Genomic DNA, 15,843 nt, shown 5'->3' on the forward strand with positions numbered 1-15,843 from the left:
AATCGTCTTTTGATGACTTGATCATTGGTGTTTACCTTTTTGCAAGTTAACAATGTCGAGAGAGCAAGAACCATGAGAGTAGAGACTGCGTGGTGGAGAAGGCTTGTAAATAACATATGAACGATTATAAAGCTTCAAAATCTTTATCGAAATCAAACATTCCTACGACAACAAAGAAATTTTACTTAGAGCTTTCGATCTATACCAACAAATCACTGTTTGCTGCATATTTTGGTTAACATGAGTAAAACATAGATAGCTCTCAAATTGTGTCAGTTTGTATACGGTGTGATCAATCTTTTTAGGCAGTATAAAGGAGTCCGAAAGCCATCATTGCCAGCAAGGAAAGACTGAGATTAGCAGCAGTGGCAACAGTGCCTGAAGGAGGAGGAGTATGTGGCTGACCTCCTCCAGTTTCATTGGAGGAGGCCACGTTTGCAACCGGAGGCAGAGGCGGATCGATCACGTCTTTGGCATCAAGAGGTGGGTTTGGAGCACTTGCTGGTGGTTGTGCTTCCTTGTCTGCCACGGCCATTAGAGCGCCAGCTTCTGCAGGTAAGATGGCATAGGGCTGGTCTTTGTTTAAATCTGAGCATGGACTCCCTACATTTGTATCAAATATACTTGATCAGCCTTTATCTTGGTAATGTGTATATTGTTCTTGTAGAATTGTAAACTTACTCAAGTATCTAGTAGCGGTGGCAGGGAACTCTGTGATGACTCCATCAACGCCACTCCCTGCAATGAATGTTGCAAGTTCTACCGTAGGATCAGAGAAGTAGTCGAACGCTATGGAGATGTATTCGTTTCTTAGCACAGAGACGTAAACTGAGATATTTGCTTTGTGCATTTCCTCTACAACGCTAGTGTTTCCTGTGGCAAAGCTTTGGGAGACAGTGACAAGGGAAGTTCTCTTGAGATTGACAGCATCTGCATGCTTCTTGATTTCTTCGATGGATGGCTTTGGAGCATCTCCAATCTCCTTGTCGATACTCAAGACTCTAGTGTAAGGAGGGACAGTTTCGAAACTAGATAAAACTGAACTGTCATCTGACTGAATCAAAACCTTTTGAGTAGATTGCTTGTCGAGTGTTGAATTGGTCAGAGCGGACTTAACTGCGTCTACAACTCCTAAGCCTTTCTTTGAAGCTAAATAAGCAGCATTCTGTCAACAAACACATTATTAGTAAAGCTTCCTTGTGTTACGTAACAGAGCATTTGGAAGTTAAATATGCTTGCCTCGATGTTTATCAAAACTCCGGTGACTGCCTTTGCTTTGCTGATTTCAAGAAAGTCAACAAGAGTCGTGAACTTCCCAGCGTTCTTGTTTGCAGGGTTTCTTAGGAAGCCCGTGGAAGTGAAGGGGTTCTCAATTTGTGCTGGAGACAAAGTAATCTCAATCTTAGTGGTTTAGTTGAGACTTGAGAATGAGATAGTTTCATTAGAAAATAATCATTTTCTTACGCTTTACAGACTGGATCTCGGCCCATGTAAGATCAAAAGAGAAAATGCCGTTGGTAGGTTGGATCTCAGGAACGCTGGTGGCTCGGGACATGAAAGTAGTCATGGCGGTGGTACTTGCTGTGAGGTCTGCAGAATCATGGCAGAAAGCGATTCCGTCTTTGGACATCTGGACAGAACAGTCAATCACGTCTGCTCCATCATTGATTGCTTTCTCGTACGCTAGATCAGTGCAGCCTGGATAGTCACCGCTTGCTCCATTGTGAGTTATAACCAACGCATGCCCTGCTTTGGGGATATTGTCCTTTTGGTGAGAAAAGCAAGCTGCCATAACATATACACATGAGGTGTTAGCTTCTTCCTAATAACCAAATATTTGTGGATACATCTATATAAGATGAAGTTAACTCACTAATGGCTTGTGATGCTGTTGGCGGGAAATCGGTGATGATGCCATCAACAGAGAACTGGCCATTGTCCACAAACTGGAGATACTCTGCGGAAGGATCAAAGCTGTAGTTGAAGCTAGTGCGCATGTCATTAGCAAAACCAGAAGCATAGACTTCTAGACCGGCTTTGTGAGCATCAGCCACAAAGGTGGTGGCGGGCTTAAGGTACTTAGCCGTGTCAACGGGCCAAATGTAGTCTTTAGGGACAAGAACACCTGAAGCAAAGGCCTTGATTGCTGCGAGGTTCTGTTGCAGCTCGCTGTACTTCTTTTTGGTGGTGGGCTCAATTGCCTGAGGGTCTTTGAACTCGAATATGAGCTTTGTCTTGGCTCTGCCTGCGTCCATCCCTATGCTCTTCAAGAAACCGATCTCCGGAGATGAGATTACATTAATGCCGCGGAATCGCAAGCTTCTTAGGTACTCAGCTGCGCTTAACTTGTGTTCCATGTAGAAGGCATCGTACTGCACATTATATTATTTTGATGAACCAACAAGAACCTTCCCTATGATGCTAAATCATATGCTCACAGAGAAGTAGCGTTACCTGAACGCTCAACCAGAACTTGGGAGGCTTGGTTCCAAGGACGTCCTCCACGGCGGATACTGGCATTTGGCCGTCGAAGATGCTAGGCCGAGAGAAGATGTTCTGAACCACTGTTCAATAATACAAAACATAAAAATGTGTGGTGGTGGAGAACATTGAAGGGAAGAAAAGAGAAAGAAGACATACGAGAGACATTGGAGAAGATGGTGTCGGCATCGTAATCAAGGGCAAACCAGCCCTTGAGGTCTTGACCGTTGACCTTGTACGTCTTTTGGGCTTTGGGAAAGAGCGTGGAGATGGTGGTTGCATTGTCAAGTCTAATATCTGACAAGCAAAGGCCCACGCCATCCTTAGTCATCTGAAGGTTGCACAACATTGTGAGGCCAGGGGAGCTGGTGCTAACCGCCATGTCGTTTGCAGGGGCACTTGACTCCGGGAAAAGACCTGAGAAGCCACCTCTAGCGACAACCGCAGGCTCTTGTCCTGAAAGACAAGAGACATGCATATGGGTTATTTGAAACAAACAAACAACACGTTATGCAATATGGGCATGTTCATATATTATAACTAAAACACCAAAGAAACACCAAAAAGTAAAAAAACATGTAATGTAGAAGGATACTAACCGGTAAGGGTGAGCCATTTCTTGGCAGGAACAGCTGCGGCAGCAGCAGGGGTCTTGGGTGCGGCAACACAAGAGTGTATGAAAAGGGAGAAAAGAAAGAAAAACCTCAGCATGATTGATCCTGCATTTTTGTGTGTAGCGTACGTACGTACCCCCAATGGAAAAGTAAAATCAGATAGACAAAGACAGTATTATACATTTTAGAAAAAAGTGAGAGAGAGAGAGAGAGAGAGATCTCACAACGAGACAAGAACATGAATCCCCTCTTCTGCTTGTTTTCCTCGTTTTGGGATTTGAGGAAGGAAAAAGAAGAGAAGGAGGAGGTGGAGGAGATTGGTCAAACAAAGTTAAAAATGTTAAATTAAAATGGTAAAAAAAGAAACTTGCTCATATTCCCCATTTATGGCTATTTACTACTCCCTATTTTTATCTCTTTTTCTTACCCTCCATTCCCTTCTTAACCGCTTCATCTCCATTGTATAACTAACTAACTATAAACCTTTGCAAGTTCATATGTTTTTTTTGGTCTTTTGGACTTTGGACTACTATATATTTGTCATATATATGTTGTCCAAGATGGCTTGTATGTATGTAACATTCGGACCAAACCGAATTGACCAACTAAGTTTTTTTATTCTTTAGCAGTCTTGGTTCGTGACATCTATACCGATCAGTTTTTGCCTAAACTTAAGAGTTAAGATAATAACCTTTTTCTTGTGGAACTGAAATTTGGAAAATTACCAAACTTATCATAATGTACTTAAATTCTTAAAAAATCGAATGAATTATTTTTGGTCAAGAAAACTGTTAATTTCGGTTCAATTCAGTAATTGAATTTAAATAAGAGATGGATGGTTGTAAACCATTATGAACATGGAGATGTTATTGGCTTGGGGGTTACATAACACATAAAATTAAATAGCGTGAAGAAATGTTTTACGAAATTGCATGTATATACATTTAAACTTTTTTTTTTCTTTTTGTCTTACACACGATATTTACAATTTTTTTGAAAATTTTTAAATTTAAAAGTAAATTAAAATCTGATTTAGCTTAATTTTATTGGACAGCTGACTTGTCTTTTTATATATAAAAAAAAAGGAAGTAAATTGGATAGCGAATAATATAATAATAAAGAAAGTAAGAAAGTATATATATAATGGAATGTATTAAGACACCTCAAAGAAAAAAAAAACTTAATTTGCTAATCAACACCACCTCCTCCGACTTCGAAGAATCCTTCAGGTCCAAACGCCTCTCTTCTTCTTCTTCTCCAAATCAATAATCTCGCTTCCTTCTCACGCAAACCTTGGATCCACCGCAGCTATGAAGATCACCGCCTTGCTCGTTTTCAAGTGCGCTCCTGTATCTACCGAACCCGTCATCCTCGCCAACGCTTCTGACGTGTCTCACTTCGGTTTTTTCCAGCGATCTAGCGTCAAGGAGTTTGTCGTCTTTGTCGGCCGCACTGTCGCTAGCCGTACCCCTCCTTCCCAGCGCCAATCCGTCCAGCACGAAGGTTCTTTCTCCCCTTCTAGATCGCGTCTTTCGAATCTTGTTTCTCTCGGATCTATGCCTTATTCGATTTCTTAAGATTCGGATCCGCGTTTCGATTTCCTTTTGTTTAGTATGATTTAGGATTATGATCGCACCTCTTCCGATTGTAGATCTCCCTGGGCTTCAATTTCACGCGATTCCATGTTTTTTTTTTTTTGGGGATAATTACTAATTAGGGTTTGTGTGTTGTGTGTTTGTGATATATAATAGAGTACAAGGTTCACGCGTACAATAGGAATGGACTTTGCGCTGTGGGGTTCATGGACGATCATTATCCTGTTCGAAGTGCTTTTTCTCTTCTCAACCAGGTACTTTTTTTCATTATGTGTTTAAAGTGGTTCTTTCAATGTTGTATAATCTAGGTTCGGTTTTTGGCTTGACATTCGGATTTTTTCTCAGGTCCTTGATGAGTACCAGAAGAGTTTTGGTGAGACATGGAGGTCTGCAAAAGAAGAAGACCCCACTCCGACTTGGCCATATTTAGTCGAAGCTTTAAACAAATTTCAGGTTCCTCTCTTACTTTGCCTGTGAATCTTGTTTAGAACTGTAGTTATAAGCTCAATTAAGTGGACGTTATTATCCCAATTGAATGATTCTTCATGAATTTATTTTACTAGCCCCATACTTGTATGATCAAAGTTGGTTGTGAGTTGATTTGATCTTAACCTTTGTTTTGTGATTTACCTGTAATTACAATCTTCAGGATCCAGCAGAGGCTGATAAGCTGTTGAAAATCCAGAGGGAGTTGGATGAGACCAAGATTATCCTTGTAAGTCCTGTCTTTCCTTGTAGACCCACCCTTACAACTATACTTGTCTACTCTCTGTTCTTAAGTTTTCCAGTATAATTGCTCACAAGACTGACCAAATAGACCAAATATGATTGTGCATAAATGCAGTCCTAAAATAAATATGCTATTCTGTCAATGAGTTTTGCTTCTTCTCAAAAACCTCATAACAAGATTACTGTCTTAGAGATATGATGCATGTTTCTGTCCCCCTTAAACTGAACTTTTGTTCTGTATTGCAGCATAAAACCATTGATAGTGTTCTAGAACGTGGTGAGAAGCTGGACAGCCTAGTGGAGAAGAGCTCAGATTTGAGCACGGCATCGCAGGTAATATTCTACCGCCACATGCTAGCAAACAGAAATTCCCAGCGCTATAGATTGAATTTCTATTTTCCGTCTCAGTCATAGTTTGTTAACATGGTATAAAAGGTAGGACATGAACGAGCTTGAACATGTTTTTGTATGTTATGTTGGGGTAGAAAAATAGTGGAGGAATGTGGATTTAGAAAACAGTTTTTATCATCTCTGCAATCGCCTGATATCGCATTATTTTCTTTGAACCAAGTTTACTGCTGCTGTCATGAGTAACTGATTTGGTGTTTATTTGTGTGTGGACAGATGTTTTACAAGCAAGCGAAGAAAACGAATTCATGCTGTACTATCCTGTGAGCTGCAATTCTGGAAGTCGTGGGTATATATATATCAAACCAAACTTTTGCTGGGGGGAATCTGGTTTTCCATTTTATTTATACTTATAATTTCGCGTCTGTAGTTTGCATGCATTTTGAAATTCCATAAGACTCGAGTTCGTGTGGTGTGTTTTATCCAAATACGTAATGTCACTTCTGCAAGAATTCATTTATCTCTGCCAGATTCTCTGATTGCTTTTCTTAAATGTGCTTTTATGATAATAGAGATCCGACTTTTGCAAAATATAGATTTAGGTGTTTAAAACAGACAAAAGCAGAGATAGACGATAAACTAGAGGGAAACAAAGGGTGCAGTATATATTACACAGACAAACGAGTAAAAGAAGTGTGTTCTGTAATCTATTTGCCAAAGAGAGATTTGAACCACCAAACGCCCTTGGCGTCTGTGGGGGCTGAGTCGGACTCAGGTGGTGTGTCATGCTGAGTAGTTTTGTGAAGCTTGCTGACGTCGTATCCTTGCTCTACCGCCTTCTCCACCAGCTGCTTATACGTTTCTTCCTCCATATGGGCCGTCCTGCTCAATATCTATACACCCACCAACCCACAAACATAGTCAATATCATCAAATCCCTTATAAAGATCGTTTTAATCATCCGGTAAAGTAAAAAATTAGGAAAAGCCACTTACCCAGAGATAACTCCTGGAGGGCTGGCCGATGAGGGCGTGCTGGTAGTCAGGATCGATGTAGAGCACCCAGTAGTCTCCGGTGACGGGAAAAATGGGGAGGAAAGGAGGGACGTAGAACTTGACTTTGAGCTTAGCCTCGTCGCTTTTAGGGTCGGCCTTATAGGCGGAGCCTTCGATGTAACCCCTCTTGCCGTTGGACCAGGTTTCGTTCAAGACGTGGATCGTCGTACCGTCGGGGTTAAGGGTGTAGGTGGCGCGAGTATCGGCGCCGTTCTTGGGTTGAAACAGAGAGGGGAAAGAAGCAATCTCGTACCAACGGCCCATGTATCTGGCCACGTCGAGGCCTTTCACCACTTCCATCTCTTTCTTCTCTGTCGTCGTCATTTCTTTTTTGCTTCTTGTTTAAGATTTAGATATTTTTCTTTGAGGTAAAGAGATAAGAAGAGAGATTCGATTCATTTATAGGAAAAACCGAAAAATAAAATCAAGGAGATTTCCCTGGGACGAGATGATGACACGTGGAAAGCGTGTAGGGCAAGGGTTCTAGTAGCGTCTAGCAGTTACAAAATGTGAATAAAGGTGTTGGAGGAGGATACAAACGTCTCTTTAAGCAATTTGTTCTGTGGGAGAAGGACTACAATACAACAAAATACAATGGGCCATACTTTCACACTTTGATTTGACTTCCTCTTACTTAGCCGTTTTTAGGCCCCACGAAACTTTTCAGATCGACATGTAAATATCTCTTCTTGTTGACAGCTATAGTTCACAAAAGCTCTCGATATTGGTTTTGAATATCATCAACAAGGCTATACTGAAACTTTCAACTATTTCATCATTTAGCAAAGGGTGCTACACAATTGTGATCTTGTAACAGTCAAAGAGTAAATTGTGTAGTATTAAGTTTTTGTAACAATCTTGCTTTTCATCTCAATGCCAACAATTCATAAAAGAGGATATGAAACAGTGCAGTGCAGTGTGTCAGCTGATGATGATCTATTGACAACCGTAGGAAACTATTTGGAAAGAAATAGAACCGCAAAAAACAATTAAAAAAAGAAACAATGACATTGGTCTCATGTTGAGAGAACTAATGCAACCGGTACAGAAGGAGATTACTACAGTAATAAACTACTAAGGCGGTGGAAACGAATCAAACCCAAATCTAGCAGCCACTGACACCATTCCGTTGTTCTCCTCCTGCAACCAAACACAACACCATCACTTCAATTTTCTACTCTTATACATAAAACCTTTTAGGCCAATCACGAAATCAAGGCTATACCTGTTTCATCATCTCATTCATAATGTCATCGAATACATCGTGCTGGTTCTGGTTGTCAACATGACCATTCTCTGCCTTTCCCAACTTCATCTCTGGATCCACCATTGTACTAGGTTTTCCAACATATTCCTCCTGACTGTTGACATTTGCACTGTTGTCTATTGGGCTCATCAATGACACATCCAAGCCTTTGCTTCTGGTCGCATTGTTGCCCCTGAATACCATGTTGTCTCTTCTGCTCGCATTGTTTCCCCTGAATACCATGTTGTCTCCTGGTAGGGGATACTCTACGTTACCGAATGTACTGTTCAGCATGCTACAGTTCTGTTGCTCCCATTTTTGTCCGTCTATAGGATTCATGTTCTGCATGAATCCGCCAAGTAACTGAGGCTCACACTGCATCTCTCCACCAGGATTCTCTGCAGAAACCAAAGAAGTACAATCTCCCAGATTGTTCCCTTCACATGTCACTTGATCCGGCAAGAAAGCATGATTCATTGGTATTGAATTCGACAGGAATCTGGTTGTGTTCAAATTCCCTTGCCAGCTTTGACTAGGAAATCTAGACAAGCCTTGGACGCTGATGTTTTGGGAGGCAGAGTCAGACATAGTTCCCTCGATGCAAGACTGATTTCCACTTGTGGCTGTATGCAAGGGTTGTGTATAGTTTGCTTGCGACATTAGAGTATTGCTTGAAGCACTTGGCAAAGAGGTGCTAGAGCTACCAAATGGCATACAAGAATCTAGGAAGCTACCGCCAATTGCTCGGTCCCCTATGCTTTTAAAATCTCCCATGTATGCAGAGCACTTACTTCTAGGAAACTGAAGGGGTTCTAGTGGAGATGAAGTTCGCTGAAACAGATTTACGTTCTGGATTCTTGGTGCCAGAGTACTGTGATATGTTCCAAATGGATTAGCTGAGTTGCTTGAGCTCTGGTGATGCCCCTGTTGGATAAAGCTGGAAGAGTTCATTCCTTGAAGATTTACTGATGGATACATATGGGGTTGGATTTTGGTGAGATGGGAACGTGATAAGAGTCCCGAGCTTGGCAGTTGTCTTGTGCCAGTAAAATCTCTAAATCCATCAAGTTGAGCCATATGAAAGTAAGATGAATCTCTTGTTCCAAATGCATCTGGGGTCATATTTTGCTGCTGACCTTCGTCTATCTTTTTCAAGTACAGTCTGTACTTCTGCAACCAAAACCAGAGGAAAAACAAGTCGAACCATCTTACCATCAAAGATTATATCAGCAGGGGAAGGGGGAAATAAAAGAGAGAATGGGGAATTGGTACCTGCAAATGGCTGGCTACATTTTCCCTAGTGAGACCTTCTATATTCATGAGATCAAGTATTTTTTTGGGAACAGCCTCTGTAATGGAGACCCAGATAAAACAAACATGAGGAGTAATGAAAAGAGGATTCCACATAAGAAAGCATCAAAATAAATGGTAAGCAGAAACAAGAGCGGACAGCACACATAAGAAAAGGTTATAAGAGGTTGATGGGGAAACTCACTGTCGAGGCCCAATTGCTGAACAGCATTGACAAACTTCTGGTGGAGCTCCTGTGACCAAACGACACGTGGCTTCTTCCGCGCGCCTGACTCATCACCATCCTGTTCACTCCCATCACCGTCATCCTCATCTCTGTCACTGTCATCTTCATCACCACTGTCATTGACTTTTTCTTTCCGTTTCTTGCTGACGCTTGGGACGAGATCAGATTCAGAAGGTGGGAGCAGTTGACGAGAAGGGCCAATGGTTTTTGCATAAGATTTAATGTTCTTCTTCACAACATGATGCCATATATTCTGAAGCTCCTTGAGGCCAACAGGCTTGACCAAATAATCGCAGGCACCATGTATAATACCTTTCATAACACTGTCGTAGTCGCTATGAGCTGACAACACTGAGACATTAAAGCAAGTTAGAAGAATCCTAGAGTTGATATGAAAACAAAAAGCAAGGAGACGTACTGATGACAGGAAGGTCCATTTCAAGACCAATTTCAAGCAACTTAAAGCCATCCGTGTCTGGCATCTCTACATCGCTTATCACCAGATCAAACATGTTGCTATTCTCTCTCAGCATTTCCAGAGCTTTCCTCGATTCCATTGTCTTTGTCACTGGGACATATCAATCAAACATCATAAATCATGCCTCCCTGTTCCGAGACAGACAGGTAAAAAAGAAAAGCAAAGAATAAGTACCATGATACTTGCAACGTAGCAGCAACTCTTCCAGTTTCCGAAGGCAGGTTGGATTGTCATCCACAGCGAGGACCCTCATTCCTACCGGAAACTTATCATTTCTTCCATCTGCAGTGCTTTTCAACTCCATAACTGATGCAATACTTCTGCAAGTCTCCTCTCTTCTGTTCTCCTCCCCAAAGGAGATAGTACATAGACTTTTTAATCTGATCTGTTTATTCTTAAAACCTGGAGTTTAAACAAGGAGACCACCAAAGTCCTACAGGCAAATGTCAAAATAAAAGATGAGAGGCCCAAAAAAAAAGAGAGTGATTGTGCCCGTTAATCTGGCCCTTAATTCTCCCACATAATCAGAAATTTCCTACTGTTTTTGCTCTTGGTTTCCATTTATGGGGGGCGTGGAGAGTCACATGCTCCTCTACTTTCCTTTTTGTTTGTTGAATCTTCCCTTTTCTGCACACAAAAGACAACTTTTCGTAAAGTGAATTTGAATGTCCCCATTTTATTTCCTTCCTAACTAATACCTTATATTTTCTTATAACGTTCAGACCCAGCATTTCAGCTTTCCTGGCTTTCCTTAAATATTCTTTTCCTATTTTCATAGAATTTTTATTCCCTTTTAGTCTCAAAGCCAATTCACAATACGGATTTGACAGTATGCATCTAGGGATCTCAATTCCAAAAATGAGTATTCGACAAATGCAATGGACTGACCTGATCACATTCAGACATTCCAAAAAGTTGTTGACTGTTACTTGACATTCTTTAGTCAAACTTGTGATGACTCTGTTATTTTCTTTTGATCAATTCAATCTAAAGACCACAGCCAATGTGAAAATTTGCGCTGTTCCACTCACAGGTTGTTGCTGCAATCGATATTTCATGTTTTGCTGACGCCTCTACAACTATGTCCCTCACCACCATTGGAACTAAGCACCGTTCAAAACACTAGTCCTTTGATCTCATTTACACTACCACCACATAGACACTCATCTCCAGTTTCCTTTTATTGGTACAAACACATATAACAAAACAGACAACTCTGTGGTCTCTTAAAATTAACTAGCCCCATTGCTTCCTCTAGACCTGGAACACTAAAGCTACGATTTTTAACTGTTTCTTGACAAGCAGCTTTAACGTGTAGATGTATTGTTATCGATTCCAGGAAATTTTGATTTCCATCTATCCCTGTTCAACCATGGATTGAATTGAGTCAAAACGTTATTAAAAAAAAAAAAAAAAGATTTTCTGATAATTATTTTGGGAAAGATTTAAACTTACTTGGATTAATAATGTTATTATGGAGTTGGCTCATGGCTGGACTGACTTGACTTGAATGTGATTCGGTGATTCCCATTGAATTGATCTCAGCTATGGTGTTTAGAGAATTAAAGATTTTTTATCTTCTGTTTGGGGAGAATATGAACTGCTTATAGTAGTAGTGTGGTATAAGAAGAAGATCTTGGGTAAGTTGATTCAGTTGTTGTAGGCCATTGAATTTAACCATTGAAGCTGGGTTTTGAGTTGTTCAATCACTCAGCCATGGAGTCTTGTGGATTTTTTTAGGGATTTCAAAAAGTCCTGATTCCTGAAATTGGGAAATTTCGTGGCTCAATCATTGGTTTGATACTAATTGCTGGTCCATTTTAAATAAACCGATGAATTAAACCGGTTTGTTTGAAGGACTTTGGGATTTTGAAGGAAACTGAAAATTTTAAAAGAGAAAGAAGAAGAAAGCTACTGTACTTAAAGGATACTCTCATAGTATATGCTTAAACTAATTGAGATTAATGATAATCAACAAGTCTAAACACCAAAACATATATAAATAGAGAGAGGAAATAAGAATTCAATGGGGGGGGGGGGGGAAAGAATCACAGAGAGAGTTACTGAGTTACACATTGGCTAAAAAAACCATAAATAAAGAGAGGGTAAGATTGCGGCAGCCATCAGCAGTGGGAAGAAGAACCTGTGTCTCCGAGCAGATTTGCCTTAGTTTAAGGCTCTGTCTTAATCTGAATCATGCAGCTTCCGGTAGACGGACGGACCCGTCTTGTTCTCTTTTGGTATGTTTGGAAACTTACATACTATTGCTGGTTCCTTAATGCCTTTAGAATCTCCCATGTTTGCAGAGAAATTGATCATAGGAAACAATAAGGGCTTTAGTGGAGATGAACTTGGTTGATACTGATTCACGTTTTGGACTCTTGGTGGTGACTGAGTAGTACTGTGATATGCTCCAGATGGATTTGCTGAGTTGCTTGAGTTCTGGTGATGACCCTGTTGGATGAAGCTGGAGAGGTTCATCTTTTCAAGATTTATCGATAAGAGTGCAGAGCTTGTGGCATTGATATTTATAAGTCCATCAAGTTGACCCATGTTCAGCTTATTGGTTTCCCTTTTCAAGTTGTGTATTAGTCTGTACTTCTGCAAGGAGAACACGAGAGAATATAAAGTCGAACCATCTCGTCATCAAGTTGAAACACCTCAAAATGCTAAGAGAGAATGGGAAATAACGAGTACGTACGTGCAAATGGCTGGCTACGTTCTCCCTAGTGAGACCATCTACATTCATGAGAGCAAGTATTCGCTTGGGAATAGCCTCTGTAATGAAGACCCAGAGAAATAAAACATAAGGAGAAATGAATAGAGGATTCCAACACACATGATGAAAGCATCAATAGAAATCGTAAGCAGAAAACAAGAGTGGACATGACATCACACAACAAAAGGATAGGTGAAATGATGTTTATGGTGAAACTCACTGTGGTTGCCGCCTAATTGCTCAATGGCATTGAGAAACTTCTGGTGGAGCTCTGTTGTCCAAACGACACGGTGCCTTTTCTTCCGGGTACTTGACTCTTCGCTAACTGCTAGTGCTGGATCTTTTATGCTTTTAAAATCTCCCATGTATTATGCAGAGCAACTGCTTCTAATTAATAAACTGGAGGGGGCCAATTGATGGGAGTTCAAGGTCAGGAGAGTTGAGAATAGAAGAAAGAGATGAATCTAAGATATATCTTTTATCCTATAATTCACAAGTCACCTGTCCAGTAAATTTGTGCCACATCAGATAATTCCAGAAAAAGTAAAAAAAAAAAAAAAAAGTAAATTTCTATTTAGCAAATTACGAACGATCGTGGAAAATTTAATTATGCAAAAAAATAAACTAAAACTGATTGTTGGCTTATTGGACTTTGCCTAAAATGAAAGATATACAAGCCCACAAAGAAGCCCATCAAACATTCTTTGAAACCCTAATCGAAGCATCGTTCACCTTTTCTTCTTCTTCTACTCTGTTTCACGAGAAGCACAACTGACAAACACAACTGAAAATCAATCCTAATTTCACTCCCACTAAAAGATCCACGTTCATGGTGGTTACAACAATTCCCATTTGTTTATAAATGTTCGTCAATATTCTTGAAACGCAAAGAAAGTTGCTGAAAACCTCTTTCTTTATCACGGAGGTAAGTTCTTTATCTATTGTTTATATCCATTACTTTTTTCTTCAATACATATTAATTCTGATTTCTATTGTTTTAGCTGCAACATGCCTCTCGATTTTACTCATCTCTCTAATCTAGATTCTTTAAAAAGAGAATGGAAGATCAAAGTTCTAATAGCCAGGACATGAAATTTTTATCCAAAAGACAAACCTAGAGTTATTCTGGGTATTGAAGCAATTCTCGTGGATGCAAAGGTTAGTGTGCGTAGTTATATAATTTTCGTATTACATCAAAGTCTTTTCATAACACAATCGAATAACTAAAAATAATTTTCATAATTCTTTTTTCTGGACAGGGGAATCGAATTCAAGCATTGGTGAAAAACAATTTAGTTAGAAAATTCAAAAAGCAATTGGTGGAAGGAAGGTTTTGTGATATCATGAATTTTGAAGTTCGTGATAATCTGGGTGACTACAAGGGAACTCTGCATCCTTACTAGATCAATTTCATGTTTACTACATGGGTGAAGCCGTGTGATCAGATCCCAAGTATATCTCTCTTCAACTGTTATCCTTTTTCACAGATTTCAACTCAATCTAATGTGGATGACGTATTCTTCGATATGTTTTTTTCTGCTATTCTAATTCAAGCCAAACTGTATGTGCAGTTGAGACTCTTAAGGATACAAGATTCGTTTCTGTTTTCCGATGATGCGGAGCTTCCTGTTCCAAAAGGAATCTCTGTCTCGAAGTGGCTCATTTTCTACTTCTGGTATGTTGTGTCTTTTGAAAAACCTGTTTACTATTTGTGATCTTTCATGGAGATAACTTATACATGTTTTTTTGCTGATGTTCAAGAGGCTCGATCTGCTCAATTATTCAGCAAGGCCCAAACAATCATCAGGCACCAATGATAGAACTGCTCACGGTCGTCCCCCTCATGAGGAGAAGAGACATGTTTCAGCTAATGGACATTCAAGACCGTCTTCCTCTGGTAGCCATTTGAATCATTCAAGACCGGCTTCCTCAGGCAGCCAAATGCAGTAGAGACAAACCGTCAAGCACCCATGAGGCAACGGGTAGTAGAACAGAGAAAGGTTTCCCGTTACATCGCCACATCCCGAATGATACCAAAACAATCAGTGCCTAACTCGAAACATCAGGTACCATGATCATGATCATGATCTTTCACATCTCTCTCTTATGTATTTTCTCTAGCAGGGCACTAATATTTCAAGTAATATGTACAGATGATGAGTAAACCAGCGCCCAAGAGACCTCCCTCGCGCGTTATAGATCATGATAGGAGGCTGCTGAAGAAGAAGAGGCTGCAATAAGGTCAGAGGATGAAGAAGCGTTCAACATGCTTAGACAGTTGTTGTAAGTACTGCTCTTCCTACTCTCAAAAATCAAAATCCATAACTAATATGTCTCATGATACTTATATGGGTTTTGTGTTTCCATTTCAGACCCAGCAAGCGTTTTTCTAGGTACGAAGATGATGACATAAACATGGAAGTCGGGTTTGAAGATATCCAAAAAGAAGAGAGACGAAGGTACATAAGTATTCTGATCTTCATGTATTTGTTTGTTTGATATTCCTTAACGATTCATGTGGAATTGTTTAAATGTACTGCAAGAATCGCAAGGGAGGAAGATGAAATCATGAAAGAGAACTTCAACTCTTAGAGGAAGAAGAAAGGAGAGAAAGAGTAAGAAAGAATCGAAAGCTGAGTTGTTAACAAAAAAAAAAAGTTAGAAGAATCCTTTGTCTTTAGTCTTCTTTTAGGACTTCAGATTATTATTATTTTTTACTGTTCTCCTCATTTAAATCTCTTTGGCCGCTTGAGGCAGAAAAGAGTTTTAATTGAATCTCTGATTCTTTTATTCAATTGAATTTCTGAATGTAATCTACCCAAGCCTTATTCAATTGAATCTTTGGATTTTGCAAAGAAATTAAAGGCAAGTAAAATTTGCCCAGGAAGAGAGCAACTAAAATTCTTTTGTTTGTTAAGAGCAGTGTTTGTGTTTGTGAGAAGATAAAAAAAAAATCAATTAATGTATGTACTTATAATTGGTGTAGTATTGTATAGTTGTTTATTTTCTATTAAAATCACACGAATGTTATTCTATCTATT

The 15,843-nt window shown here is 39.9% G+C and overlaps 4 protein-coding genes and 2 long non-coding RNA genes across 8 annotated transcripts; 2 read left to right on the forward strand and 4 right to left on the reverse strand.

The window, feature by feature from the left end:
• Nucleotides 1-106: 106 nt before the first annotated feature.
• Nucleotides 107-3,461, reverse strand: LOC104735093 (glycerophosphodiester phosphodiesterase GDPDL6). Its single transcript, XM_010454815.3, has 9 exons — nt 3,320-3,461; nt 3,081-3,200; nt 2,641-2,937; nt 2,455-2,564; nt 1,874-2,372; nt 1,465-1,785; nt 1,240-1,379; nt 682-1,165; nt 107-603 (listed from the first exon to the last, which is right to left on the reverse strand). Exons 2-9 carry the CDS (start codon nt 3,190-3,192, stop codon nt 302-304), a joined length of 2,265 nt encoding a protein of 754 aa, XP_010453117.2. The 5' UTR covers nt 3,193-3,200; nt 3,320-3,461; the 3' UTR covers nt 107-301.
• Nucleotides 3,462-4,219: 758 nt separating this feature from the next.
• LOC104735114 (VAMP-like protein YKT61) lies at nt 4,220-6,306 on the forward strand. The gene is made up of 6 exons (XM_010454838.2): nt 4,220-4,598; nt 4,847-4,944; nt 5,036-5,143; nt 5,340-5,405; nt 5,666-5,752; nt 6,044-6,306. The coding sequence occupies exons 1-6, from the start codon at nt 4,406-4,408 to the stop codon at nt 6,092-6,094; spliced, it is 603 nt and encodes a 200-aa protein (XP_010453140.1). The 5' UTR covers nt 4,220-4,405; the 3' UTR covers nt 6,095-6,306.
• Nucleotides 6,307-6,348: 42 nt separating this feature from the next.
• On the reverse strand, nt 6,349-7,563 carry LOC104735104 (temperature-induced lipocalin-1). Its single transcript, XM_010454826.3, has 2 exons — nt 6,763-7,563; nt 6,349-6,660 (listed from the first exon to the last, which is right to left on the reverse strand). Exons 1-2 carry the CDS (start codon nt 7,144-7,146, stop codon nt 6,475-6,477), a joined length of 570 nt encoding a protein of 189 aa, XP_010453128.1. The 5' UTR covers nt 7,147-7,563; the 3' UTR covers nt 6,349-6,474.
• A 103-nt stretch (nt 7,564-7,666) lies between these two features.
• Nucleotides 7,667-11,877, reverse strand: LOC104735128 (two-component response regulator ARR18). Of its 3 annotated transcripts, XM_087471252.1 has the most exons (10): nt 11,539-11,877; nt 10,972-11,445; nt 10,782-10,849; nt 10,623-10,710; nt 10,258-10,516; nt 10,024-10,173; nt 9,564-9,956; nt 9,341-9,417; nt 8,048-9,238; nt 7,667-7,962 (listed from the first exon to the last, which is right to left on the reverse strand). In XM_087471252.1, the coding sequence occupies exons 5-10, from the start codon at nt 10,385-10,387 to the stop codon at nt 7,897-7,899; spliced, it is 2,007 nt and encodes a 668-aa protein (XP_087327378.1). In that variant the 5' UTR covers nt 10,388-10,516; nt 10,623-10,710; nt 10,782-10,849; nt 10,972-11,445; nt 11,539-11,877; the 3' UTR covers nt 7,667-7,896. The 3 variants fall into 3 exon arrangements, with proteins under 3 accessions (XP_087327378.1, XP_010453160.2, XP_087327379.1); XM_010454858.3 differs by lacking the exon at nt 10,782-10,849; XM_087471253.1 differs by having other exon boundaries at nt 10,258-10,710.
• Nucleotides 11,878-12,024: 147 nt separating this feature from the next.
• Nucleotides 12,025-13,257, reverse strand: LOC104735145 (two-component response regulator ARR18). The gene is made up of 3 exons (XR_759426.3): nt 13,023-13,257; nt 12,785-12,861; nt 12,025-12,684 (listed from the first exon to the last, which is right to left on the reverse strand). It is a non-coding gene; the product is annotated as a two-component response regulator ARR18 (long non-coding RNA).
• A 237-nt stretch (nt 13,258-13,494) lies between these two features.
• LOC104735153 (uncharacterized) lies at nt 13,495-15,661 on the forward strand. The gene is made up of 8 exons (XR_759428.3): nt 13,495-13,727; nt 13,804-13,960; nt 14,062-14,254; nt 14,374-14,477; nt 14,564-14,868; nt 14,956-15,085; nt 15,175-15,261; nt 15,346-15,661. It is a non-coding gene; the product is annotated as an uncharacterized LOC104735153 (long non-coding RNA).
• The last annotated feature ends 182 nt before the right edge of the window (nt 15,662-15,843 follow it).

Source organism: Camelina sativa, chromosome 2 (genome assembly GCF_030686135.1).
Source record: "Camelina sativa cultivar CO46 ecotype springtype chromosome 2, ASM3068613v1".
Classification (NCBI taxonomy): Eukaryota; Viridiplantae; Streptophyta; class Magnoliopsida; order Brassicales; family Brassicaceae; genus Camelina; species Camelina sativa.